This window comes from Platichthys flesus, chromosome 21 (genome assembly GCF_949316205.1).
Source record: "Platichthys flesus chromosome 21, fPlaFle2.1, whole genome shotgun sequence".
Taxonomy (NCBI): Eukaryota; Metazoa; Chordata; class Actinopteri; order Pleuronectiformes; family Pleuronectidae; genus Platichthys; species Platichthys flesus.
Window position 1 is genome coordinate 3,696,498 of NC_084965.1, and position 27,701 is coordinate 3,724,198.

Sequence of the window (27,701 nt, forward strand, 5' to 3'; positions counted from 1 at the left end):
CGATCTGTCTCTGCGTTCACTCAAATAAGAAAAACATTGAAACGAACCTAAACTTTAAGAAATTGAATTAAAATGTACAGGTGTAAGTTATGAAAACAGGGTGCTGGCACTATTTACTTTTATAGACGCAGGCCATTCAGAGGACTCAAAAAATGCAAGTACTACATTCTTGGTATAAACACTCTCTTGTCAACCTTCTGAGAACAAAAGCTAATTGACTGCAGCCTCATCTAAACCTGCGATTAGAGCATTTAGTTCCACATGAAGCCAACAAGGGCATTGTTGTGTCCTCTTACTGTTCCACTGATGCCTGACTAAATATCTATAAAGGGTAGAGCAGCTCTGGCTCTGACCACAAACCAGGACTAAACACTGAGCTATGAGGAGGCTTCAAACTTCTCTTTGTCTTTTGGAATCCACGTAAAAACAACTTCCATCATCTCAAAGGAACAATGGACGACCCAGATGAGGAAATGGCTATCGTTGGAATTGGATGTAATTTCCCTGGAGGTATGAATTTATTTATGCCAGGATTTAGACATTTACTTTCTGTCTTCATTCAAACTGAATTACTAGTAATGGCTGTGTGTATTTCAGGCGAGGGGTTGGATAATTTCTGGAGGGTCCTGTTGGAAGGAAAGAACTGTGCAGCAGATATTCCAGCAGAAAGGTTTGACTCAACATTCTGGTTCGATGCAGACGAGAGCAAACCTGGAAAGACCCAAACAACCAGAGCAGCTCTGATTGAAGGGTAAGCCTTATACCGATGGACAGAGTTGATCCTTAGATGTTCGGGTTATGAAAGATATGCAATTTCTCGATTATTCCCAGGTTTAACGAGTTTGATCACAAGTTCTTTGGCATCACTGAAGCAGAGAGTGATTTCATGGACCCTCAGCAGAAACTCCTCCTCCAGTGCACATACAGGGCGTTAGAAGACGCAGGGATGGCTATGGAGAGCGTCAGCGGAAGCAGAACTGGAGTTTACATCGGTGACCAACATTATTCCACGAATCTTATCAAGTGAAATGCTATAATACAGAAATGATAACCTTCAATTGTGGTGTTGCAGGTCTGATGAACAGAGATTACGAGATGCTCCGAAGTAATAATCCCACTGCCATCACCCACTATAACGGCACTGGGACGGCCATGAGTGTGGCTGCCAACAGGATTTCCTTCACCTTCAATCTCACCGGCCCTTCATTCGCCATCGACAGTGCCTGTTCCTCATCTTTGGTGGCTTTACATTTAGCCTGTCAGGCTCTTAAGCAAGGTGCACGATTTTCTTTTCCCTACGAAAGCCATTCCTAAAGTGGGTTTATCATGGAATTGTTTTTAAATGGTGCATGTTCATTCTTTCTTCCCACCAGGAGACTGTGAGATGGCTGTGTGTGGAGGTGTCAGCTGCATCATTGAGCCGAGAGTGTTTGTTGCTCTCACCAAAGCAAAGATGATCTCACCTGAGGGGACCAGCAAACCTTTCTCGGGTAGAGCAGACGGCTACGGCCGAGGAGAGGGCTGCGGGGTCGTTCTCCTGAAGCCGCTGAAAAATGTAAGAACATTTTTGTGTTTATTTATTTTTTTGCAACCATTACATGTCACATTGGGGATAATAGCTACTTTTCTAAAGGTTTGACTTTATGTTTAAAGGCTGTAAAAGACTGCAACAAAATCTGGGGTATCATCAGCAAAACAGCCGTCAACCAGGATGGCCGCTCGGTCACTCCGATCACCAAACCCTCCATGACGCAACAAGAGGAGCTGCTGCGAGGAATCTACTCAGAGTCCGACCTTGTAAATGTTCAGTACATAGAGGCACATGGGACTGGAACCCCTGTTGGAGACCCAACGGAGGCAGGAAGCATCTCTAACGTCATCGCTAAGGCCAAACCTCCCGGATCAGAGCGACTGTGGATTGGCTCGGTGAAGAGCAACATCGGACATACAGAATCTGCGGCCGGAGTGGCCGGACTCATTAAGGTTCTTCTCATGATGAAGCATGAGACCATTGTTCCCTCCGTTTTCTACTCTGACGACAGTGCAAGTATAGATGTAAAAGCTCTTCATCTAAATGTTCCATCTAAAGCTGAGAGGTGGGAGACAAACGGGTCGTTACAGAGAGTAGCTGGGATCAATAGCTTTGGGTTCGGCGGCACAAACGCACATGTGATTTTAAGAGAGTATGGAAAGACCGCTGTTCCCAGACAGATCACAAAATGTTGTCCGAAACTTTTCGTGGTATCTGCAGCCAATGAAAAATCATTGATCCTAACAATCGCTGACACCCATCGAAAGCTTAGCATTGCTCATACACTTGATTTGCAGGCGTTGTCTTATACCTCGGCCTGTGGGAGGAGTCATTGCAGACACAGATATAAAAAGGCCTTCCTCACAACGTCCCTCTCAGATTTACAGCACAAGCTGGCAACTGCTCTCAAATCAAAGGTTGAGTCAACAAAGTCCGACGTCCAGGCCGTGTTTGTGTTTTGTGGGAATGGCGTGGCCTACAGGGGCATGTGCCAGCAGCTCATGAGAGAGGTTCCTGTTTTCAGGGATAAGGTCAGAGAAGTTGAAATTCTCTTCCAGAGTCTTAAAAGCTCAAGCATCAGTCAATGGCTCACTGGTGAATATGATAGTGATGATTTCAGCAAACCAGATTTTGCCCAACCTGTTCTTTTTGCAATCCAGGTTGGCATTGCCTCTCTCCTGAAGCACTGGGGCGTCAAACCTGATGCTGTGCTTGGACACTCTGTTGGCGAGGTGGCTGCAGCTCACTGCTCCGGCCTCTTGTCTCTTGAAGATGCTGTGAAAGTGTTGTACCACCGCAGTTCTCTTCAGAGCAAGGTCACAGGAGGGAAGATGCTCGTTGTCAGTAATGTGGCTGCAGAAAAGGTTTTAGAAATCCTCAAAGTCTTCTCTGGCAGAATTTGTGTTGCAGCTCTCAACAGCCCTCGGTCCTGCACACTGTCGGGGGATTCAGACGCAATAGACATCCTCCATGAAAGGCTGAAGACTCTGTTTCCAGGTGAAAACCTCTTCCTCCATATCTTAGAGGTCCCGGCAGCATATCATAGCCACATGATGGATCCTATATTAGAAGACATTAAAATAAGCATAGATCTTTTAGATGCTAATCACATGGAATGCAAACTTTTTTCGACAGTGACTGCAAACAGGTGTTCAAATGGGGAGTTCTGCACTGGGACGTACTGGGCAAAGAACATCCGTGAGCCGGTTTTATTTGAGCAAACACTGCGTGCTGTTGCTAAAGACAAGCAGTCGAGGAGAAACATGGTCTTTGTGGAGATCGGACCTCGTAGGGCTCTTCAAAGAAACATATGTGAGGCTCTGGGAAATGACACCATCGTTCTTTCCTCTGTCCATCCAGAGAAAGATTACGCCACAATCTTTTCCACCTTGGCAAAAGTATTTGAACTGGGCATAAACGTGGACTGGCATGAAGTGTACAGAGGCTACGAAACATTGCCCACGACTCTTCCAATCTATCAGTTTGACTGCTTAAAGAAAGATTTGAATTTTGAAGAAATGAGAAAGGGGAATGAATTATCAGCTTTTTCTCCCCATCCACTCATTTGCAAAATAAAGCCAGATAACAAAGAGTACATGTGCAACCTTTCAATGGAGAGTGCCCCTTATCTCTGGGAGCATAAGAACAATGGTGTTTCCATCGTACCAGGTGCACTTTATGTTGAACTAGCTTATGCCTCGGTGATGGCGAGCTTAACCCCAAAGACACCAGTTTCTTTTCTCCAGCTCAGTGTCAGGTTTGAGAGTCTGTTTACACTCAGCTCAAAGTGTCAGCAGTTGAAAGTAATTCTTGAGCATGCGGATAACGAGGCATCTTTTAAGATACAGTCTGCTGTCGCAACACATGCCTCTGGAACTTACATGAGTGCAAGTAGCCAACCTCTTTTAGAGGAACCCACCATTAGTCTCAACGTGATTTATCAACGGTGCGGATTGGTTATGAAGAGACAAGAGATTTACTCAATTCTCTCTCAGGCAGGATTTGAATATGGCTCTGTCTTCAAACAGCTCGATGAAGTGCGTTTCGGGGATGAGTTTAAAGAAGCTGTGACAACGATTCAAGTCCCCGGAGAACTTCTGAAACACCTTCATGACTATTTCATGCACCCTGTGTTACTGGACTATTTCCTCCAAATGACTGCAGTGGTGGCTATTGGACGGCTGACAGCCAAGCAGGGATTCCCCTCAGCGATAGGCTGTGTCACAATCTCAGCTCCATTACAAGAGAAGATGGTCATGTACTTACGAGCGACTCAAGAGACCCCAGACTTCCTAGAAGTGTGTGGTTCCTTTTGCACCACTGAGGGGGGAGTACTTGTGGAACTCAAGAAGGTGAGGATCTCATTTTTGAGCAATTGCTCGAATGTTCTTCAGTCGCTGTTCTTTCACAATGAAATATTTCCAATCCACGACAAGGCAGACTCTCAAAGTTTCAAAATAAAAGCACTCGTTTTTGAAGACAAACTCTGTATTAGCAAAAGACTTCAGCCGTACTTACTCCCGGAGTCGGTCATCGTGGAAAGCAGAGACAACTGGACGTCTGACCAGCTTCGAGATGTAGTGTTTCAAACGCTTAACTCTAATATGGACTTGGAAAATGTTCTCTTTATTTGGGGTGTAGAGAACCTCAGTCAGTTGTCACCTGAGCAGATGTTGGAGGCCTTGGTTTCTTGCTGTGAGCAATTTCGCCAGATTGTATTGGCCTTAAAAGAGAAAAGACCATCTTGCACGCTCCACGTCATAACATACAGGTCCACAGAAATGACTGTGGACCATGTGAGTCCGGGATTTGTTCTGTCCGGTATGACAAGGGCTTGTGCTGCAGAGATGGAGAGTCCGTCCTTTCAGCTGATTGACCTGGCTTCTGTGACAAGTGAAGACGTTCAAATGCTGGTTCATGTGATCAACACCTGCAAACAGCAAGAGGTCATGATCAGTAAAGGGCAAGCATCAGCAACAAGAATAGCACGCACCCCATTGAAGTACGAGGCTTTATGTGAAAGCGATGTGAAGTCGGTGTATCTGAGCGACTTTGTTCTGCAGACATCTGACTCGTACAGAATGCTTTGCTTGTCTTCCAGTCCCTGTGACACCAATGTAACTCCTCTCCAAGCGAGGTCAGTTGAGATCCAGCTCACCAATGTATGCGTACACTCGTCCGATTACTTTCCCGTCACCACTTCGCTTTTAAATTTCGGCAACACGATGTATTGGGATCGACACACATTGCAGAATCACACACTTCTGCTTTTAGATTTCAGTGGCATCGTCACAGCCGTTGGGAAAAATGTACAATACGTAAGAGTGGGAGATCAAATTGCTTCATGTTACCCAGTTCCAGCCACGGGTAAGATTAGAGTTCCTGAAGCTGTGTGCTACAGTACGAAGAGACTCCCATTTCTGAGAGAGACCCCATGTGTGTCTTACTTCATACTGGCATGGCAGATCCTGCAGAGGATGCTGCCTAAAGTAAACCAGCAGCAGAGAAAGCTGACAATTGTCTCCTCTAACCTCGCCTCTGCACTGATTATAGTTTTAGCTCTGACAGCAAACAGATCAGGTTGGAACGTTTCTTCGAGGCCACATGTCAGAGGCACACATCCACATTTGGATCAGAGTCATGCCTTTGTGTTTCTGCCTCCATTTGACGAGTCTTGGCAGGAACTACAACAAAGGCGTGATTTTGAGACACACGCTATTTTCGTATGTAGCAGCCACATGTCACCCTCACTCTCTGCAAACATGTTTGCATCAAAGAGTGACAACTTGCACATACATAAACTTGATGTGGCTGATGTTCTCCAGAGAGCCACTCTGCAGGTGCAGAGCAGGGAGGTCTTTAATTGGCTACAGTTATTAGGCTTTGATATAACATCTCTACCTTTGAAGAGAGACACATTTCAATCATCAAGAACAAAAGAGCCTGAGATCGAATCTTATTTCACCACAAAAACAGTGCAGCAGGTGGTTTTAGATATTGGAAGATCTCATTGTCCAGTGTCTGATATCCCTGTGCTCACCAGGCCTGGACGACTTTTTAAACAAAGCTGTGTTTATATTGTAAGTGGAGGCCTGTCCGGTTTGGGAGCTGAGACTGTGAAATTCATCACCCATAATGGTGGAGGTTGTATTGCAACACTGTCCAGGCGTGTTCCAACAGAGGAGACGCTTTCTGAAATGGAGCTCCTCAAGGGAAGATATGGCGTTTCTGTCATTCATGTCCAGTGTGATGTTTCTGTGTTGATGCAGGTCGTGGACGCAATCTCAGAAATTAACAGAAGATTTTCATCTTGTCCAATCAAAGGAGTGTTTCACAGTGCTGCCGTTTTACATGACGCACTGATTGAAAGCCTTGACGAGTCTCTCTTCCGAAAAGTGCTGCAGCCCAAAGTGAGCGGGGCTCTAAATCTTCACTGTGCAACACTTCACAACAAACTTGATTACTTTGTGTGCTACTCTTCCATCTCGTCTTTCATTGGCAATGCCTCCCAGTGTAACTACGCAGCAGCCAATTCCTTCCTGGACGTATTCTGTCACTACCGGAGAAACCTTGGACTTGCTGGACAGTCCGTCAACTGGGGACCTTTGAATCTCGGTCTCCTGCTGAACAGAGACCATTTCCAGAAGTTTCTAGAGACAAAGGGGATGATGATAATGAGTGTGAGCGAGGTTCACGAAGCACTTGAAAAGTGTCTGTTAATGAACAAACCTCAACAAGTCATCTGCAAGTTCAACTTCAAAAACCTCAACATTCACGTTCTTTCACAGAATTCCTCTCTCAGGCAGCGACTGTCAGCTTTAGTGGAAGCGGAGCTCAAAGAGGATATAAGCCGTGAACCCAAAATTCATCCTTTGCTTTCCAAAAATGAAATTATAAGAAAAATTGTCAGTGACATAAGCAGCGTCAGTGTAGATGAGCTGGATGACGACTCGGCTCTGTGTGATCTGGGCATTGACTCAATGTTGGCCATGACTCTTCAGAACAAGATTTTCCAGGAGACGGGAGTGAATGTACCTTTGGTCCGAATACTGGACCCGAACAGTACACTGGCCACTTTGACAACTATTGTAAATAATGATGGATAATTTCATTGAGGCGACTACATCACAGAATACATTGAATGATGAGAATGTTGGATGATCTGTTTATGTATAATAACTTTCAAATTCCAAGTTTATATTATACGTTGTTTTTCCACTGACATTTCTTTTGTATATATAATGGAGCTCAAGAGTCTGTATACTGCCCCCTGTGGCCAAAAGACACACAGTGATTGCACTTTTAAAGCCAATATCATTATAATAGGATTCAAAACTGAAATCTGAAGCTTTTCCTCTTGACGAATGTGAGATTGTGTAGCCTACATTAAACAATATCTGTAAATAAACCAACCTTATCAAGTATGAAGATGATAAAGACACCTGATAATAGTCAAATCATTGATTAGGACTAATACAATCTGTAATTGCTTGACTATATAAACAGTGGTGTAAAGGATTTGATAACAGACTTCTGTATCTGCTCTCATTTTATTTGTCTTTCCAGTTTATTTTTCTACATGATGTAATAAAGTATTATTCAAATAGCAAAAACCTCATAAATCACACATGCTTGACAAGTTAACATTTACAGGAATACTGTGTCACATGCTTTTTTGTATCATCGTCATTATAGAGTTGGCAACAACAAGACCATAAACAGTCAAGTGATTGTAAACGCGGCAGATAAGTAGGTTGATGTAAGTCTGAACCCATCACAGACTTGAAAGATTGCATTTGAATGAAATATCAAAAGGAATTATGTACATATTCAACATCAATTGAAACCACAATGCATTACATGGTATATTTTGTTTTAAATTCTCTTCATGAGTTCACATGAAAAAAAAAAAAGAAGCTGAATGAATAAAACTGATAAAACTTCACAAACACATTCATACGGTGCATCTATTGGCAGCAGTTAACAATTTACAAAAATTACAAAAGACAGACATGCTTCAAACACAATTATGCTGTTTGGCTACAATTTTAGTTATAAACCATCTGCTGAAATAAGCAACAAATGGTTTCGCCATACCTATTAACATATCCTTTCAGTGCAATTATCAATCTTTACAATCTAGTTGAAAGATCCTCCATTTCTTTTGTGGAGTTACTCGTCACTGCTTCAACACTGACATTTTCACCTTTGGCTCCTTCACTCAGCACAGCTACCACTGTCGATACTGTGGCGTTGGGGTCCAACAGTTTCACCAGAGGTATGTTCACTCCTCTTGCCTGGAAGATCAGGTTCTGCAGAGTCATGGCCTGCATGGAGTCGATGCCCAAAGACGAGAGAAGTGAGTCGTCTTTCAGCTCACCGGCATCAATACCTATGGTCTCGGTGAGGAGAGAGATGACGTACTGTTTAGGCGAGATACATTCAGCTTCTTTGGCTTGAGCATCTGTTTCTTTAGATTTTTGCAACGCCTCATTAACTAACGCTGACAGGCGCATTGTCAATGATGTATTTTGCGAAAGGATGTTGAACCTGATGTTTCTGAAGTGAAACCTGCAAACGGCCTGTTGGGGTTGATTGATCAGGAGGCACTGCTCTAAGCTTCTATGAATTTCGGTAACATTCAGCACCATCATCCCCTTTGCCTCCAGAAATTGCTGGAAATGGTCCTTGTTCAAGAGGAGACCAAGGTTCAGCGCTCCCCAGTTGATGGACTGTCCAGGCAGCCCCAGTTTTCGCCTGTAATGACAGAACATGTCGAGGAAGGTGTTGGCTGCTGCATAGTTTGTTTGTGATGCATTTCCCAGAAAAGCAGAGATGGAGGAGTAACACACAAAATAGTGTAACTGGCACTTTAGCGTTGCATGGTGCAAATTTAATACACCCTTTACTTTTGGCTTGAGAACTTTCTCATACAGAGATCTGTCTAGGGTCTCAATCAGTCCATCATGCAGAACAACGGCGCTGTGGAACACTCCTCTAACTGGACAGCCAGGGAACTTCTGGCCAATGGCACTAACAACCCTGTGCACATGCTCAGAGACAGACACGTCACACTCCATGCTCGTGATGCAGTTTCCACACTGATTCTCTACGTTGTGTATGTCTTGCTCCAGATCTTGTGTGGGCTTGCTCCGGGAGAGTATGACAACATATCCTGCTCCTCTTTGGGAGATGAACTTGACCGTTTCAAAGCCCAGACCAGAAAGACCACCTGTGACTATGTACACGGCCCTCTTTTGGAAAAGCAGTTTTTTTGTTGATAGCACTGGGATCTCCGACAGAACACTGCCTTCGTCTTTTTGCAGAGCCACAACAGCCAGTTCCTTTGAGCGGAAGTATGACTCTGGTTCCTGAGGATGAAAGGTGTTGACGATGTCAGACTTCAGATTCTGAAAGGTAAAGTTTTTAACGGCAGATTTCCTGCTCAACTTCAAGGATTTGAGCCAGTGATAAATATGTGGCCTTTGGGCACTCAAAGATCCCTTTTGCAAAATGGCTGGTATCAGAATCGTCTGCACATGAACACTTTCCTTCACACTGTGGAACATGTTCCGAGCAAGCAAACACTGAGTCTCAGATTCACAGATGATGACGACATGTTGGACCCTTGGAAAACTGCAAATCTTGTCAATCAAGGATTCTTCAAGTGGGGGCAGGATGACAAATGCATCAATTTGTTTGACATCTACAAAAGAACCATTACACTGCGTTCCAATAACCACATTCCAGCCAGATTGTGAGGAAGTAAGTGCCAAGACTTTGGTCAGAGCTGAGTCAGGAACAGGGGATATGATTCCTAGATGATGTTTGGCTTTGGGTAAGGCTCGTTGCAGGATCTCCCATGCCAGCACATAGTAGGAAACACATGGTGTTTTGCGGAGGAATGGGAATCGTTTTGTGCTGTAGCACACATGCTCTGGGACCTGGACCTTGCTGGCTGCCACCACAGGATAGCAGGAAGCAACGTGATCTCCCACCTTCAGTTTTCTCACATTTTTTCCAACTGCAGTAACAGTACCGTTGAAATCAAGAGCCAGCAGCTTGTGACTTTGGGAGGAATGTTTATCCCAGTACAGTGTCTGACCAAATTTCAAGTGTGTAGCACTGACGGGGAAGAAATCTGATGAATGGACACAAATCGTGCTGGGACTGATTTCAACTGATGTGTCACTGATCGGCAGGTTCCCCTCATCAAAGTGAATGGCACTCACTTGAGTAATCTCATGTGCAGCAGCAGTTTGAAGGATGTAATGCTCAGACATTGTTGAAGTAAAACTGGATCCTGAACTGTCAACGACTTCAGGGGAGGTATGGACAATGGAAGGTTTAAAAATCAGCCCATTTTTTACCACCAACTCTGGGTTCTTGCTGCAAGGATATGATCGAATGACCTCAGACAGAGCTGCAATGTCCTTAGCAGAGACAGTATCTACGTCAATGAGTTGAAATGAAAGATCTGGTATCTCTGCAGCAAATGATCTGGTCATACCAACGATGGCAAAGCCTGGATTGACGTGATCTACTGTGACGTCAGATGAACGGTAGGTTACTGCTCTAATAGAGGCTGGAAAGTGAAGTCGCTTAAGCTCAAGGACGATTTGACGGAAAATCTCACAGCAGCTCACCACTTTCTGTAGAACAACATCAGTGGCATCTGAAGTGAGGTCTTCTTGGCCCCACAGAAACAAGACCTCATCAAACTTTTTCTCAACTTCTTGGATATTGAATTTAGCCAAGAGAGAGGGGAAGCCATTGCTCAAAATATCCTTTGCATGTGTGACTGATATGTACTGAGATCTGGAGTCCAAATGTGACTGCAGGCCTTTAGAGATCCCCATGTCATCACAGAAGACCAAGGCCTTCGGAGGAGGTGTAGATGCGATAGTGTCAGGGATGACACTGAAGGAGTTATGGTAGAAGTAGTCCTCAACCACATGAGACTGACTCCCAAGATACTTGATTATCACTTGTGTAGCCTCAACCAACACTCTACCTTCTCTGTCTGTAAAACAGCCACAAACCTCAAAGTGGTCACTACCCACATCGACTGCTCTCAAATACACAATCATCTCCTCTTGCAAAGGTTCAAGCACGGTCAAACTTCCGATTTTGGCAGGGAAGCCTGGTCTACCAGCAAATATGTGTTCTACTGTGACTGGGAGAAGCTGCATCAGAAAATCCAACACAACAGGGTGGATGCAATAGTCGTGCAACTGCGATAGAAGTTCCTCTGGAACTGTTACAACTGCAAAAGTCTCCTTTAGATCTTCTCCATAGTGCACATTCCCTTTATTCTTGAAGACATCTCCATACTGAAAGCCTCCTTGAGACAAATACCCATAGAGCTCCTGAGAGCTCACGACAGATTTGCATCTTTTGAAGATGGCATTCAGTGAAAGGCTCTGCTCCTCAATCAGCCGCTCTCTTTTGGTAACAACTGTGCCTGATGCATAAACTGCAGATGGAGAGAATACTGTGAAACTGGTTTCTTTCTCTGATTGCTCCAGTTTCACCTTAATGTCAGGTGAATTCTGCATTAAAACACACGGGCTGTGAAAGTTGACACTGAGCTGTAGAGAGTTGAGAGGTACTTTTGGTTTGGCACTAGCCATGACTGCAGCTAAACCCAACTCGGCATAGAAGGCCCCGGGGATGATGGGGATATTGTTGTGTTTGTGCTCTTTCAGGTAGAAAGAAGAGTCTGACTTCAGATCACAGCTGAAAATGTTGCTTTCACTTCCTGTTTGACAGAGCACAGGGTGATTACTTGGTGCATTTGCTTGTGCTGCACCGATAATCACGTCTCTGTCAGAGCAATCAAACGTGTACCTTGGGAAAGGCAGCGGCATCGTCTCATATCCTTTATAGAAGGTGTTCCAATCGACCTGAACCCCAAGTTCAAACAGCTTAGAAACTACAGACATGATGGTCTCATGATCTTTCCCTGGCTGCACAGAGGGAAGAACAGCTGTGTCACTAGTCAAAGATTCAATGATGTTTCGCTGCAGTGCCCTTCTTGGCGCTATCTCTACAAAGACTGTGTTCTTCTTTCCTTTCGCTGCCAACCGCACTGCCTGCTCAAAGGCCACTGGCTCACGAATGTTTCTAGCCCAGTATTCACCTGTGCAGAAATCTCCATGCTGGACCTCCTTGCCAGTCACTGTTGACAACAACTCTGTGTCAAGATTGTTTACCTGTAAGAGGCCAATTGTGTCCTTGATTTCTTTCAGAATTGGATCCATCATGTGGCTGTGGTAAGCTGCAGGGACATTCAGCAGACGCAGGAACAGGTTCTGACCATTGGCTGAGGCACTTAGCTCTGCATGGAAGCTCTTAATTGCATCTGCATCCCCTGAGAGGGTGCAGGACTGTGGACTGTTGAAAGCAGCGAGGCAAACTCTACCAGAGTAAGAAGGGAGAAGAGCAGTTACCTCCGATACAGCCATGTTGCTGATCACAAGCATCATCCCACCAGTGACTTTGCTCTGCAGCTTGCTCCGGAAGTAGATGACTTTTATCGCATCCTCAAGAGACAAGAGGCCAGAGCAGTGAGCGGCTGCTACCTCACCGACAGAGTGTCCAAGTATCGCATCTGGCTTGACACACCAATGTCTGAGTAGGGTGGTGATGCCAACCTGGATGGCAAAGAGCAATGGTTGGACAACCTCTGGGTTTTTGAAGTCACTACTCTCAAACTCACTGTCAAGCACGTCCAGGATGTTCAGCCCACTCAGCCTTTTGAACAGTTCTGTAATCTCTTTGATTTTACTTCTGAAGACAGGTTCTTGTTTCAGGAGCTGCTTGCACATGCCATGGTAAGTGACGCCATTACCACAGAAGACAAACACTAACTTTGGATCAGAGTGGGCTTGGCTGATAGTTTTGCCAGCAGAAGTGCTCAACTTATCTTTAAGATCAACCACAGATGATACCATGATGGCCCTTCTGTATCTATGTTTGAGATGGCTCCTTCTGCAAGCTGACGTGTACAAGAGAGAATCTAGATCAACTTTACTATTGGCCTCTAGCTGTTTAACAGTGTCTTCCATCATGAGAGAGAGAGATTTTGTTGAATTAGCTGACATGACAAAGTACTTTGGTTGTGTCTCATCATATTCCTGTCTGATTGGTGACTGTTTGTACTGCTTCACAACAGCATGTGCATTTGTACCCCCAAAGCCAAAGTTGTTCACTCCTGCAATTCGTGCACCAGACGGTTGCCATTTTTCTGCCTTCTGAGGAACTTTAAGGTTCAGGGCTTTGGCATCAACACTGTCAGTTTCTTCAGAGTAGAAGACAGAGGGAACAATGGTCTCGTGTTTCATCATAAGAAGAATCTTAATGAGTCCGGCCACTCCGGCTGCCGATTCTGTATGTCCGATGTTGCTCTTCACCGAGCCAATCCACAGTCTCTCTGATCCGGGAGGTTTGGCCATAGCGATGGCGTTAGAGATGCTTCCTGCCTCCGTTGGGTCTCCAACAGGGGTTCCAGTCCCATGTGCCTCTATGTACTGAACATTTACAAGGTCGGAGTCTGAGTAGATTCTTCTCAGCAACTCCTCTTGTTGTGTCATAGAAGGTTTGGTCATCGGAGTGACTGAGTGTCCGTCTTGGTTGACGGCTGTTTTGCTGATGATACCCCAGATATGGTCATGGTCTTGTAACGCCTGCAATGCAAAATTAAGATAAAAATGTGTTATTTTCACTGTAAGAATGTTTTTTTCCGGTAGTTTTTCCTCACCCTCTACGAGGGAGGAAGTACATTTTTATTGGTGCATATGGGCCCCACAGATAACACTTTATTTCCGTGACTGAAACCAAAAAGGGTCAGCAGGAAGTTAGAGATTAATATAACTTTTATGGTAAGTTATCTGGTTAATGTTTAAAAGTTATTAAGATGATCTGAGTTATTAAGATGATCTGATGTTAATATATTAATAATTGGAAAATGGTGTTTGTCTGGTTACTGCTGAGTGCAGCGTCATTCAGTCCTGTTCTCATGTGTGTGTGACCAGTGTCGTTTCAACTGTTTAAATTCCAGAACTTTGACCTTGTTTCACTGATTCCTGTGAACTGAGCCATCTGCATTAAATATTATGAGCGTGAATCTGCTTTAGAGCTTTATTGGTTTTGCCTTTGACCAGCGTGTCAGCTAAAACTTTCAAGACACATTCCTAAGGAAGGAAAGAAGTTAACTAAACCCAGGTTTTTGAGCTTTCTGACCTTTTTCAGTGGTTTTAGTAGAACTACCCCGCAGCCCTCCCCTCGACCGTAGCCGTCTGCTGTTCTGGAGAAAGGTCTGCTCGTCCCTTCAGGTGAAATCATCTTGGCCTTGCTGAGAGCGACAAACACTCTTGGCTCAAAGATGCAGTTCACACCTCCACACACAGCCATGTCACAATCGCCTGATAAGATAAAAAACATTCCATCCTTGTCATAAAGTATGTTGTTGCTCCCTGAAGTGTTATTCCATTTGGTTCAGCCGGTCTTTCATACACACCTTGTTTAATGGCTTGACAGGCGAGATGAAGAGCCACGAGAGAGGAGGAGCAGGCGCTGTCTATGGCCAGTGACGGCCCAGTGAAGTTGAAGATGTATGAGACTCTGTTTGCTGCGATGCTCATGGCGAGGCCAGTGCCAGTCCAGTGGTTAATCACACTCGGGTGCACGTGAGCAGCATTTGTTTCGTAATCTCTGTTCATTAGGCCTGAATCAAAATAAATGAAACATGTTGAAACTCAATAGAGTGCTCCTTATTATTTTGAAGTTAGTTTAGGTTTTTTATCTAAAACTTGGTCAAAACAGTAACTTCACTCAGAAATGATTTAAATCTTTAGAAGACAATATTAGAAGCAGTAGCTAGAAATGTTTCATTGTCTTACCTAGAAACACTCCTGTGCTGGTGCCGCTGGCCTCCTCCATAGGAATCCCAGCGTTTTCTAAAGCTCTGTAAACACACTGAAGGAGCTGCTTCTGCTGAGGATCCATTTGTTCCACTTCACTGTCGCTGATGCCGAAGAACTTGTGGTCAAAATCATTAAACCTGGAGTAAAGAAAAGATTGAAACCACTGAATATATTTCGGAGCTAAGTATTTTAATACAATTTTTCACTTTATGTCAGATAACAAAATTGGAGAAGCTACGTAAAAAACACTTTTATTGGTATGATTCGGGAAAATACCAACATCTGTAGTTGTTCAAGAGCCGAGTCTTTAATATCGTTATTTATTATTACTTTTATTAGGAGCATCAAACTAAATTTTCCGATATACACAGTTGTTACTTTTACTTCATTAGTGACCATGTATAGGTTCAAAGAACATATTAATTAGAAGATGACCCTATAAATCTATAAAGTATATATTATAACATATACATAAAACCTATATGCTCACAAAACAGAGTAAACGTAACTGTAGATTTAATATTAAGATTTTTTTTTAATGCTTACCCATCAAGGAGAGCAGCCTTGGCTGTGCGGGATTTACCCGCTTTGCTTTCGTCTGGGTCATACCAGGCGGATAAGTCAAACCTCTTTTTGGGAATTGGCAAAGAACAGTTTCTCCCATCAACAAGAACCTTCCAGAAATTCTCAAGCCCCTCTCCTGTTTGGAAACATCAATGTTCCATTATACAGAATAACATTTTTCTGTAATGAAAAATGTTTCTTTAAAACATTACCTCCAGGAAAATTGCACCCAATGCCCACCACTGCGATTGAGTCTTCAGCTTCCTCCATCTTCTCTGTGCGTGAGAGAAAATCACAAATCTTTAGTGCACCGTCATGTCAACTTCACTCGTCCCTGCAGGCGTCTCACATCCAGAAATAAAAGTGGTTCATACACTGAGAGAGTTTACATCTATCTGTACCCTTTGCCTTTTCCCCCAAGTGATGCTATCACTGCCGGACCCGGGGGTTGAATCTTATAGTCAGCCTCTTTTATCTTTTAAAGATTAATGTTTGATTGCTTATAATACCATGAAGTTTCATGACTCCAGTGCCCACATTTTATGGCACCTGGAAAATTATAACACTGAGATTCAAAGGTAAATCAGTAAGTTATCAAACAAGGGAGTGACTTCACAGAACCTCTCACTTTGTATTATCTCTACTGCAGCATTTAAGCTTCCTTTGACCACATAACTGTTTAAAAGTAAAAGGTAAATAATTATATACTTTCCTATTGTTACTTATTTAACATAAATAGTCAAGTAAAACTGAATAAAAGATTTTGACTGAAATGAAAACAGAATCTCATTTAAAGACGTCATTTTTTGGGTTGATAATTAGGTTAGTAAATGGAGTTCTAAAGAACGCTGTCTTCTCAGGAACTCATTATAAAAGTTTATGTAATGTAAACTTATCTCAGTAGTTTCTCCTCCATCTTCTCTGTGCACGAGAGAAAATCAAAAATCTTTAGTGAACAGTCATATCAACATCTCTCCTCCCTGCAGGCGTCTCATATCCAGAAATAAAAGTGGTTCATATACTGAGAGAGTTTGTAATTAGTCCAGTTTAGTCTCGCACCAGATCTCCCATACATCCGTACCGTTTGCCTTTCCCCCAAGTGATGCTATCACTTCAGGACCCGGGGCTGATTCTTATAGTCAGCCTCCGGTCTTTATTAAAGATTAATGATTGATTGTTTATGTGACCATGGAGATGAAGGACTTCAGTGCACACATTTATGGAAAATGATAACACCGGGATTAATAAGTAAATTAATCCAGCAGGGTCAAGGTGAATTCAGGTCTCCTTTCATTGCAGTTTATCACACTTATATCATCACAACTAACATTCAGCCAAATCCGCACGTTAAGTTTAACATAAAGTTTGTCTTGTTGGTTCAATGTATATTTTATATGTGGTTTTTCAACTGATATCTGGGTGCACTCACATTATTATTAAATCTAGGGCTCTGATTTATTTCTTGTTTATATATAATGGTGCTCAATAGTGTGTATACTGCCCCATGTGGCCCAAAGACACACAGTGAATGCACCTTTAATGCCTATGTCACTATAATAGGATTTACAACTAAAATGTGAAGCTTTTCTTTTTCTTCCAAGTTACACTTTTGACGAATGAGAGAGGTTTTGTAAACTCCATTAAATAATATCTTAATATCTAAATAAACCAACCTTATCAAGTACAAAGAGAATTTGGCAGCTTCATTTATTGTGTCGTAAAACAACAAAGACATTTATTATTGTCATAAACTCCAGCAATGACCATTAAAGTTTATTGTGAAGTCAATTCTACTTTAGTGTCCATTCCAAATATTAATATGGCAAAAACACCTCAGAATAGACAAATGCTGTATTGATTTAGAGGAGTAATAAATCATTCAATTGTAATTTAACTTAGCCTTAATATATAAAACAGTTGTGTGAAGGCTTTTATTATAGATTTCTGTATCTAGTCTCATTTTATTTGTCTTTTCTCGTGGCATAAATCTACTCCACGGGAACAATTTATTTTTGTGTATGATGTAATTAATTATTAATTCTATTCGCAAAAGACTCAGTAATCACACTCGCTTGCCAAGTAATCATGTACGGGATGTGCCAGAATACACATGCTTTTATTTCCATCACATTATAAAGTTGATAATCAGATATTACAATTGACCATGACTTGTCGAGTGATTGTAAAACAGGCAGAAGTAGGTCGAGGTCAGTCTGAACCCCATCACACACATTTTAATGAAATAACAAAAAACATTGTTCATACACTCAACATCAGTTGGAGAATACTGAATACATTACATTGTGCAGTTTGTTTTAAATGCTAAATCAAAATGGGCCACATCTGCGGAAAAGTGGGTAAAATATTGTATATGGTTAAAACAATGTAAAAGCTCAATAAATATGATACCTGCTTTAAACACAATTATGCTACTGGATTACAATTACAATTATAAACCATCTGCTGAAATAAACAATACATATTTCTGCATACATATTAACATATCCCTTCAATGCTTTTGTCATCTTTACAGTCTGGTTGAAAGATCCTCCATTTCGTTAGCGGAGTTCCTCGTCACTGCGTCAACACTGACATTTTCACCTTCGGCTCCTTCACTCAGCAGAACTACCACCGTTGATACTGTGGCGTTGGGGTCCAACAGTTTCACCAGAGGTATGTTCACTCCTTTCGCCTGGAAGATCAGGTTCTGCAGAGTCATGGCCTGCATGGAGTCGACGCCCAAAGACGAGAGAAGTGAGTCGTCTTTCAACTCACTGGGATCAACGCCGATGGTCTGGGTGAGGAGAGAGATGGCGAACTCTTTGGGCGAGATACATTCGGCTTGTGTGGCTTGAATATCTGTTTCTTTGGATTTTTGCAAAGCCTCTTCAACTATTGCGGACAGGCGCGTGGTCATCGATGCATTTTGAGAAAGGATGTTGAACCTGAGGTTTCTGAAGTGAAACCTGCAAATAACTTGTTGGGGTTTATCGAGCACGAGGCACTGCTCTAAGCTTCTGTGAATTTCAGCTACATCCATCACCATCATCCCCTTGGCCTCCAGAAATTGCTGGAAATGGTCCTTGTTCAAGAGGAGACCAAGGTTCAGCGCTCCCCAGTTGATGGACTGTCCAGGCAGCCCGAGATTGCGTCTGTAATGACAGAACATGTCGAGGAAGGTGTTGGCTGCTGCATAGTTTGTCTGTGATGCATTTCCCAGAAAAGCAGAGATGGAGGAGTAACACACAAAATAGTGTAACTGGCACTTAAGTGTTGCGTGGTGCAAATTTAATACACCCTGTACTTTTGGCTTGAGAACTTTCTCATACAGAGATCTGTCAAGGGTCTCAATCAGCCCATCATGCAGAACCACAGCGCTGTGGAACACTCCTCTAACTGGACAACCAGGGAACTTCTGGCCAATGGCACTAACAACCCTGTGCACATGCTCAGAGACAGACACGTCACACTCCATGCTCGTGATGCAGTTTCCACACTGATTCTCTACGTTGTGTATGTCTTGCTCCAGATCTGGTGAGGGCTTGCTCCGGGAGAGTATGACAACATATCCTGCTCCTCTTTGGGAGATGAACTTGACAGTTTCAAAGCCCAGACCAGTAAGACCACCTGTCACTATGTACACCCCCCCCTTTTGGAATAGCAGCTTTTTAGTTGAAAGCACCGGGATCTCCGACAGAACGCTGCCTTCGACTTTTTGCAGAGCCACAACAGCCAGTTCCTTTGAGCGGAAATATGACTCTGGTTCCTGAAGATGGAAAGTGTCGACAATGTCAGACTTCAGATTCTGAAAGGTGAAGTTTTTAATGGCAAATTTCCTGCTCAACTTCAAGGATTTGAGCCAGTGATAAATATGTGGCCTTTGGGCACTTAAAGATCCCCTTTGCAAAATGGTTGGTATCAGAATCGTCTGCAAATGAATGCTTCCCTTGACACTTTGGAACATGTTCCAAGCAAGCAAACATTGCGTCTCAGATTCACAGATGATGACGACATGTTTGACCCTTGGAAAACTGCAAATCTTGTCAATCAAGGACTTTTCAAGTGGGGGCAGGATGACAAATGCATCAATTAGTTTGACATCTACAAAAGAACCATTACACTGCGTTCCAATAACCACATTCCAGCCAGATTGTGTGGAAGTAAGTGCCAAGACTTTGGTCAGAGCTGAGTCAGGAACAGGGGATATGATTCCTAGATGATGTTTGGCTTTGGGTAAGGCTCGTTGCAGGATCTCCCATGCCAGCACATAGTAGGAAACACAAGGTGTTTTTTGGAGGAATGGGAATCGTTTTGTGCTGTAGCACACATCCTCTGGAACATGGACCTTGCTGGCTGCCACCACAGGATAGCAGGAAGCAACGTGATCTCCCACCTTAAGTTTTCTCACATCTTTTCCAACTGCGGTAATAGTACCGTTGAAATCAAGAGCCAGCAGCTTGTGACTTTGGGAGGAATGTTTATCCCAGTACAGTGTCTGACCAAATTTCAAGTGTGTAGCACTGACGGGGAAGAAATCAGATGAATGGACACAAATCATGCTGGGAATGATTTCAACTGATGTGTCACTGATTGGCAGGTCCCCCTCATCAAAGTGAATGGCACTCACTTGAGTAATCTCATGTGCATCAGCAGTTTGAAGGATGTAATGCTCGGACATTGTTGAAGTAAAACTGGATCCTGAACTGTCAACAACTTCAGGGGGAGTATGGACAATGGAAGGTTTCATAATCCGCCCATCTTTTACCACCAACTCTGGGTTCTTGCTACAAGGATATGATCGAATGACCTCAGATAGAGTTGCAATGCCCTTAGCGGAGACAGTATCTATGTCAATGAGTTGAAATGAAAGCTCTGGTAGCTCTGCAGCAAATGATCTGGTCATACCAACGATGGCAAAGCCTGGATTGATGTGGTCTACTGTGACGTCAGATGAACGGTAGGTTACTGCTCTAATAGAGGCTGGAAAGTGAAGTCGCTTAAGCTCAAGGACGATTTGACGGAAAATCTCACAGCAGCTCACCACTTTCTGTAGTGCAACATCAGCGGTCTGTGAAGTGAGGTCTTCTTGGCCCCACAGAAACAAGACCTCATCAAACCTTTCTTGCTTATTTTTGATTTTGAATTTCGCAAAGAGAGAAGAGAAGCCATTGCTCAAAATATCCTTTGCATGTGTGACTGATATGTACTGAGATCTGGAGTCCAAATGTGACTGCAGGCCTTTAGAGATCCCCATGTCATCGCAGAAGACCAACGCCTTGGGAGGAGGAGCAGATGGGATAGTGTCAGGGATGACACTGAAGGAGTTATGGTAGAAGTAGTCCTCAACCACATGAGACTGACTCCCAAGATACTTGATTGTCACTTGTTTAGCCTCAACCAACACTCTACCTTCTCTGTCTGTAAAACAGCCACAAACATCAAAGTGGTCACTACCCACATCGACTGCTCTCAAATACACAATCATCTCCTCTTGCAAAGGTTCAAACACGGTCAAACTTCCGATTTTGGCAGGAAATCCTGGTCTACCAGCAAAGCTTTGTTCAACTGTGACTGGGAGAAGCTGCATAAGAAAATCTAACACAACAGGGTGGATGCAGTAGTCATGCAACTGTGATCGAAGTTCCTCTGGAACAGTTACAACTGCAAAAGCCTCCTTGAGATCTTCTCCATAGTGCACATTCCCCTCATTCTTGAAGACATCTCCATACTGAAAGCCTCCTTGAGACAAATACCCATAGAGCTCCTGAAAGCTCACGACAGATTTGCATCTTTGGCTGAGGGCGCTCAGTGAAAGGCTCTGCTCCTCAATCAGCCGCTCTCTTTTGGAAACAACTGTGCCTGATGCATAAACTGCAGATGGAGAGAATACCGTGAAACTGGTTTCTGTCTCTGTTTGTACCAGTTTCACCTTAATGTCAGGTGAATTCTGCATTAAAACACACGGGCTGTGAAAGTTGACACTGAGCTGTAGAGAGTTGAGAGGTACTTTTGGTTTGGCACTAGCCATGACTGCGGCTAAACCCAACTCGGCATAGAAGGCACCGGGGACGATGGGTATATTGTTGTGTTTGTGCTCTTTCAGGTAGAAAGAAGAGTCTGACTTCAGATTACAGCTGAAAATGTTGCTTTCACTTCCTGTCTGACTGATGACAGGGTGATTACTTGGTGTATTTGTTTGTGCTGCACTGATCATCACGTCTCTGTCAGAGAGATCAAACGTGTACCTCGGAAAAGGCAGCGGCATCGTCTCATATCCTTTATAGAAGGTGTTCCAATCGACCTGAACCCCAAGTTCGAAGAGCTTAGAAACTACAGACATGATGGTCTCATGCTCTTTCCCTGGATGCACAGAGGGAAGAACAGCTGTGTCACTAGTCAAAGATTCAATGATGTTTCGCTGCAGTGCACTTCTTGGCGCTATCTCTACAAAGACTGTGTTCTTCTTTCCTTTCGCTGCCAACCGCACTGCCTGCTCGAAGGCCACTGGCTCACGAATGTTTCTAGCCCAGTATTCACCTGTGCAGAAATCTCCATGCTGGACCTCCTTGCCAGTCACTGTTGACAACAACTCTGTGTCAAGATTGTTCACCTGTAAGAAGCCAATTGTGTCCTTGATTTCTTTCAGAATTGGATCCATCATGTGGCTGTGGTAAGCTGCAGGGACATTCAGCAGACGCAGGAACAGGTTCTGACCATTGGCTGAGGCACTTAGCTCTGCATGGAAGCTCTTAATTGCATCTGCATCCCCTGAGAGGGTGCAGGACTGTGGACTGTTGAAAGCAGCGAGACAAACTCTACCAGAGTAAGAAGGGAGAAGAGCAGTTACCTCCGATACAGCCATGTTGCTGATCACAAGCATCATCCCACCAGTGACTTTGCTCTGCAGCTTGCTCCGGAAATAGATGACTTTTATCGCATCCTCAAGAGACAAGAGGCCAGAGCAGTGAGCGGCTGCTACCTCACCCACAGAGTGTCCAAGCATCACATCTGGCTTGACACCCCAATGTCTGAGTAGGGTGGTGATGCCAACCTGGATGGCAAAGAGCAATGGTTGGACAACCTCTGGGTTTTTGAAGTCACTATTCTCAAACTCACTGTCAAGCACGTCCAGAATGTTCAGCCCACTCAGCCTTTTGAACAGTTCTGTAATCTCCTTGATTTTACTTCTGAAGACAGGTTCTTGTTTCAGGAGCTGCTTGCACATGCCATGGTAAGTGACGCCATTTCCACAGAAGACAAACACTAACTTCGGATCAGAGTGTGCTTGGCTGATAGTTTTGCCAGCAGAAGCGCTTAACTTATCTCTAAGATCAACCACAGATGATACCATGATGGCTTTTCTGTATCTATGTTTGAGATGGCTCCTTCTGCAAGCTGACGTGTACAAGAGAGAATCTAGTTCAACTTTACTATCGGCCTCTAGCTGTTTAACGGTGTCTTCCATCATGAGAGAGAGAGATTTTGTCGACTTCGCCGACATGACAAAGTACTTTGGTTGTGTCTCATCATGTTCCTGTCTGATTGGTGACTGTTTGTACTGCTTCACAACAGCATGTGCATTTGTACCCCCAAAGCCAAAGTTGTTCACCCCTGCAATTCGTGCACCAGACGGTTGCCATTTTTCTGCCTTCTGAGGAACTTTAAGGTTCAGGGCTTTGGCATCAACACTGTCAGTTTCTTCAGAGTAGAAGACAGAGGGAACAATGGTCTCGTGTTTCATCATAAGAAGAATCTTAATGAGTCCGGCCACTCCGGCTGCAGATTCTGTATGTCCGATGTTGCTCTTCACCGAGCCAATCCACAGTCTCTCTGATCTGGGAGGTTTGGCCTTGGCGATGACGTTAGAGATGCTTCCTGCCTCCGTTGGGTCTCCAACCGGGGTTCCAGTCCCATGTGCCTCTATGTACTGAACATTTACAAGTTCAGACTGTGAGTAGATTCCTCGCAGCAGCTCCTCTTGTTGCGTCATAGAGGGTTTGGTGATCGGAGTGACTGAGTGTCCATCTTGGTTGACGGCTGTTTTGCTGATGATACCCCAGATATGGTCATGGTGTTGTAATGCCTGCAATGCAAAAATAAGAGAAAAATTTAACCATTATCATGGATCATCAGTTTTGAGGTTTCTGCATTGTTAAAATGTTAAAATGTATTTTCTTGTAGTTTCTCATCACCCTCTTCGATGGAGGAAGTACATCTTAATTGGTACACATGGGCCCCACAGATAACTCTTTTACAGTAAGTTGTTTGGTTAATGTTTAAACAAACAGAATAATCACTGAGTTATTAACACGATCTGATGTTAATATATTAATGATTGGAAAATGTTTTTTGTCTGGTTACTGCTGAGTTAAGCGTCAATCAGTCCTGTTCTTGTGTGTGTGACCAGTGTCGTTTCAACTGTTTATTTTGGCACCTCTGACTTTGTTTGACTGATTCTTGTGAACCGAGCCATACACACAATCCTGACGAAAAGAACGAGCTTAACTAAACTCAGAGTTTTGACCTTTCTGACCTTTTTCAGTGGTTTCAGTAGAACTACCCCGCAGCCCTCCCCTCGACCGTAGCCGTCTGCCGTGCTGGAGAAAGGTCTGCTCGTCCCTTCAGGTGAAATCATCTTGGCCTTGCTGAGAGCGACAAACAGTCTTGGCTCAAAGATGCAGCTCACTCCTCCACACACAGCCATGTCACAATCACCTGATAAGATAAAGCAGCAATGATCCGACAGCTCTTCCATCTGATATCCCACCCATTGAGCAGCCAGAACACCAAATGGATGTGAGCCCTCCGAAATGGAGAGAAGTGGGCAAGAGCATCATCAGCCCAGGCCCGAACAGTGTCCCGTACAGGGTATACAAAAAGGCTCCTGATGTTTTACGCTTCTTGTGGAAATGAATGAGAGTAGCATGGGTGAAGCAAACAATTCCAAAAGCTGAGGCTGGGAGGAGAAATTTAAACCAAAAGAGGAGGAATCCTTAAACGTCAGCCAGTTTCCACCCATCAGGCTCTTCAATGTAGAGGGCAAGATCTTCTTTGGCGTCATAGCCCAAAGGCTGACAAGCTATCTGGTGAAAAACAAGCTGTGGATACAATAGTCCAAAAACACTGGAATTCCAGGGTTCTCTGGATGTTTAGAACACACTAGCATGATCTGGGACCAAATCCAGATATATGTCCCTAACATCCGCTGGTGGTCACTAACATACGATTACATCAACTGGCAGTAGGCATAAATTACTGTGGCAGATCGTACATTACGTATTCTCCATATTGTCCTATGTTTAAAAAAAGAAAAAGTGTCTAATTTAAAAAGGAATAGAGGTTATGGTTTCATTGAGTACAATCACAAAACACTCAATGGTGCTGAAACACCCTCTGGTGGCCACTAACGACTGCTGACATCTACTGGTAATTGGTAAAATTGTGCAGAAGACCTTCAAACGTACAAATGATATTCAACATATCGTCCTACATTCTCAATGTAGTTTCTCTCTGAAGTGTTATTCCAGTTGGTTCCACCCGTCTTTCATACACACCTTGTTTAATGGATTGACAGGCGAGATGAAGAGCCACGAGGGACGAGGAGCAGGCGCTGTCTATGGCCAGTGACGGCCCAGTGAAGTTGAAGATGTATGAGACTCTGTTTGCTGCGATGCTCATGGCGAGGCCAGTGCCAGTCCAGTGGTTGATCACACTCGGGTGCACGCGTGAAGAAACTGTTTCATAATCTCTGTTCATCAGGCCTGAATAAAAAAAGAGTAAAAAACATGTGGAAACTCAAAAGGTTGATCATTATAATTTCAAAGTTTCTGTATGGTTTAATTTATTTTGACAGTTCTCATGTTAAAACTCGGTTCAAACAATTACTTCACTCACAAATGATTTATATCTTTTGAAGGGTTGTTAGATGCAGAAGCTGTAAATGTTTTATTGTCTTACCTAGAAACACTCCTGTCTTGGTGCCGCTGGCCTCCTCCATAGGAATCCCAGCGTTTTCTAAAGCTCTGTAAACACACTGAAGGAGCTGCTTCTGCTGAGGATCCATTTGTTCCACTTCACTGTCGCTGATGCCGAAGAACTTGTGGTCAAAATCATTAAACCTGGAAGAAAGAAAGATTGAAACTGCTGAATCAATTTAGGAGATAAGTATTTTGTACTTTTAATAGTATTATAAGAGAACATTTATTTTATGCGAGATTTTAAAATACAAAGAAGCTACTTGAGACATTTCTCTTGATTTGTTTAAAAAACAAGAAACATCTGTAGTTGTTCCAGAGCTGAGATGAGAAAAACAGCTTCTCCATCTTTTTTTCATTATTTCTTATTATTTTTATCAGGTGCAACACAATTTGTATTACAATATTAATTGTTGTCACCTTTACTTAACTAGTGACCATTTATAGGTTTGAAGATCATTCTAACGATAAGAAGACACTTTCGTTTTAATATTTAAATGATATTTCATCCAAAATGAAATATATGAATACAAATATTTTTGATAAACCAGTGCATAGAGCAAGATCTTAAAGTTAAAATCAAAACAACAGAAACATGAACCTGCTTTCATTTATTTATCAAAATGTATATGAGCTACAGTGAATAATACTGAGACATAAAATTGTTAACATTATTTTATTATATTTATTCATGTTTATCTTTTTGTTTTTGTTTATTTTATAGCACTTTGGTCAACTTGATGTGTTTAAACTGTGTTTTATAAATAAACTTGCATTAGAATGTTTTTTACACATCAAATATACATACATGAAAACCTACATGTTGATATTCAGAAAGCACAGAGTAAATAATCCTCTAGATCTAAATATAATAAGATTTGAATGCTTACCCATCAATGAGAGCAGCCTTGGCTGTGCGGGATTTCCCCTTTTTGTTTTCGTCGGGGTCATACCAGGCGGACAAGTCAAACCTCTTTTTGGGAATTGGCACAGAACAGTTTCTCCCATCAACAAGAACCTTCCAGAAATTCTCAAGCCCCTCTCCTGTTTGGAAACATCAACGTTCCATGATACAGAATAATTTTTTTTCTATAATGTAAGATGTTTCTTTCAAAAATTACCTCCAGGAAAATTGCAGCCAATGCCCACCACTGCGATTGCGTCCTCAGCTTCCTCCATCTTCTCTGTGCACCGGAGACAATCCCCAATCTTTAGTGCACCGTCACGTGAGCTTCACTCGTCCCTGCAGGCGTCTCACATCCAGAAATAAAAGTGGTTCATATACTGAGAGAGTTGGTAATTAGTCCAGTTTAGTCTTGCAGCAGATCTCCCATACATCTGTACCGTTTGCCTTTTCCCCCCCCAAGTGATGCTATTGCGGCTGGACCCGAGGATGATTCTTATAGTCAGCCTCTTTTGTCTTTTGAAGATTAATAATTGATTGATTGCTTATAATACCATGGAGTTTCATGACTCCAGTAACCATATTTTATGGCACTTTGAAATGATATCACTGAGATTCAAAGGAAAATCACTGAGTTATCCATCAAGGGAGTGACCTCACGTCTCGTTTCAGTTTATCACAGTTATATCATCATCACCGACAATCAACCAAATCAGTTTAACATGGAACCTCTCAGTTACCCCCCCCCCCCCACACACACACACAAACACACGCACACACACACACTTCATATTATCTTTACTGCAGCATTTTTGCTTCCTTTCACCAAATTACTGTTTGAAAGTGAAAGGTAAATAATGATATACTTTCCTATTGTTAGTTACTTAACACTAATAGTCAATTATAACTACTTAAAACTGGGATCTTAACTGAAATGAATGAAAAAAAGAATCTAATTTAAAGGCGCCAATTTTTTGGCTGATAACTGGGTTTGTAAATTAGAGTTCGTAAGAACGCCGTCTTCTCAGGAACTCTTTTTTTATTAGTCGTCCTGGCCCCTGTAACCTCTGGCAAACTTCCCGGAATATTGATGTTCAACCTTTGTGTCTTCGCTTTTATCAATCCTCCACAGGTACACTGGAATCCTGTGGCAGCATAAAAGTTTGAGTTGTTGCTTAATATAAAATCAGTGACGAAGGCTGAGGTATGAGGAAAAGGAACTAACTAAATAAATCATGACTGACTTGAGAAGGAAGAAACTTAGTAATACAATTATAATGTTGTGGTTTTGCACTTTTTCC

General features: G+C 43.0%; 3 protein-coding genes and 1 long non-coding RNA gene across 4 annotated transcripts; 2 read left to right on the forward strand and 2 right to left on the reverse strand.

The window, feature by feature from the left end:
• Nucleotides 1-452: 452 nt before the first annotated feature.
• Nucleotides 453-7,561, forward strand: pks1 (polyketide synthase 1). The gene is made up of 6 exons (XM_062379494.1): nt 453-510; nt 598-751; nt 832-992; nt 1,073-1,276; nt 1,374-1,555; nt 1,654-7,561. Exons 1-6 carry the CDS (start codon nt 453-455, stop codon nt 7,135-7,137), a joined length of 6,243 nt encoding a protein of 2,080 aa, XP_062235478.1. The 3' UTR covers nt 7,138-7,561.
• Nucleotide 7,562: 1 nt separating this feature from the next.
• On the reverse strand, nt 7,563-16,217 carry LOC133932941 (uncharacterized). Its single transcript, XM_062379856.1, has 6 exons — nt 15,735-16,217; nt 15,505-15,658; nt 14,935-15,095; nt 14,553-14,759; nt 14,276-14,457; nt 7,563-13,719 (listed from the first exon to the last, which is right to left on the reverse strand). Exons 1-6 carry the CDS (start codon nt 15,790-15,792, stop codon nt 8,164-8,166), a joined length of 6,318 nt encoding a protein of 2,105 aa, XP_062235840.1. The 5' UTR covers nt 15,793-16,217; the 3' UTR covers nt 7,563-8,163.
• Nucleotides 16,218-17,605: 1,388 nt separating this feature from the next.
• On the reverse strand, nt 17,606-26,839 carry LOC133932750 (uncharacterized). Its single transcript, XM_062379575.1, has 6 exons — nt 26,618-26,839; nt 26,387-26,540; nt 25,480-25,640; nt 25,077-25,283; nt 24,056-24,237; nt 17,606-23,605 (listed from the first exon to the last, which is right to left on the reverse strand). The coding sequence occupies exons 1-6, from the start codon at nt 26,673-26,675 to the stop codon at nt 18,050-18,052; spliced, it is 6,318 nt and encodes a 2,105-aa protein (XP_062235559.1). The 5' UTR covers nt 26,676-26,839; the 3' UTR covers nt 17,606-18,049.
• Nucleotides 23,655-25,232, forward strand: LOC133932752 (uncharacterized). The gene is made up of 3 exons (XR_009911982.1): nt 23,655-23,778; nt 24,065-24,147; nt 25,097-25,232. It is a non-coding gene; the product is annotated as an uncharacterized LOC133932752 (long non-coding RNA).
• Nucleotides 26,840-27,701: the final 862 nt, after the last annotated feature.

Bases quoted from the DNA above. Each gene is read 5' to 3' on its own strand.
- pks1 (XM_062379494.1), top strand. From the start codon at position 453: ATGGACGACCCAGATGAGGAAATGGCTATCGTTGGAATTGGATGTAAT. The intron at 752-831 runs GTAAGCCTTATA...GATTATTCCCAG, and splicing joins AGAGCAGCTCTGATTGAAGG to GTTTAACGAGTTTGATCACA. The intron at 1,277-1,373 runs GTGCACGATTTT...TCTTCCCACCAG, and splicing joins CTGTCAGGCTCTTAAGCAAG to GAGACTGTGAGATGGCTGTG.
- LOC133932941 (XM_062379856.1), bottom strand. From the start codon at position 15,792: ATGGAGGAAGCTGAAGACTCAATCGCAGTGGTGGGCATTGGGTGCAAT. The intron at 15,096-15,504 runs GTAAGCATTAAA...TCTTTACTCCAG, and splicing joins AAGGCTGCTCTCCTTGATGG to GTTTAATGATTTTGACCACA. The intron at 14,458-14,552 runs GTGTGTATGAAA...TTATCTTATCAG, and splicing joins CTGTCAAGCCATTAAACAAG to GCGATTGTGACATGGCTGTG.
- LOC133932750 (XM_062379575.1), bottom strand. From the start codon at position 26,675: ATGGAGGAAGCTGAGGACGCAATCGCAGTGGTGGGCATTGGCTGCAAT. The intron at 26,541-26,617 runs GTAATTTTTGAA...GTTTCCAAACAG, and splicing joins TGGCTGCAATTTTCCTGGAG to GAGAGGGGCTTGAGAATTTC. The intron at 25,284-25,479 runs GTAAGACAATAA...TTTTTTATTCAG, and splicing joins CAAGACAGGAGTGTTTCTAG to GCCTGATGAACAGAGATTAT.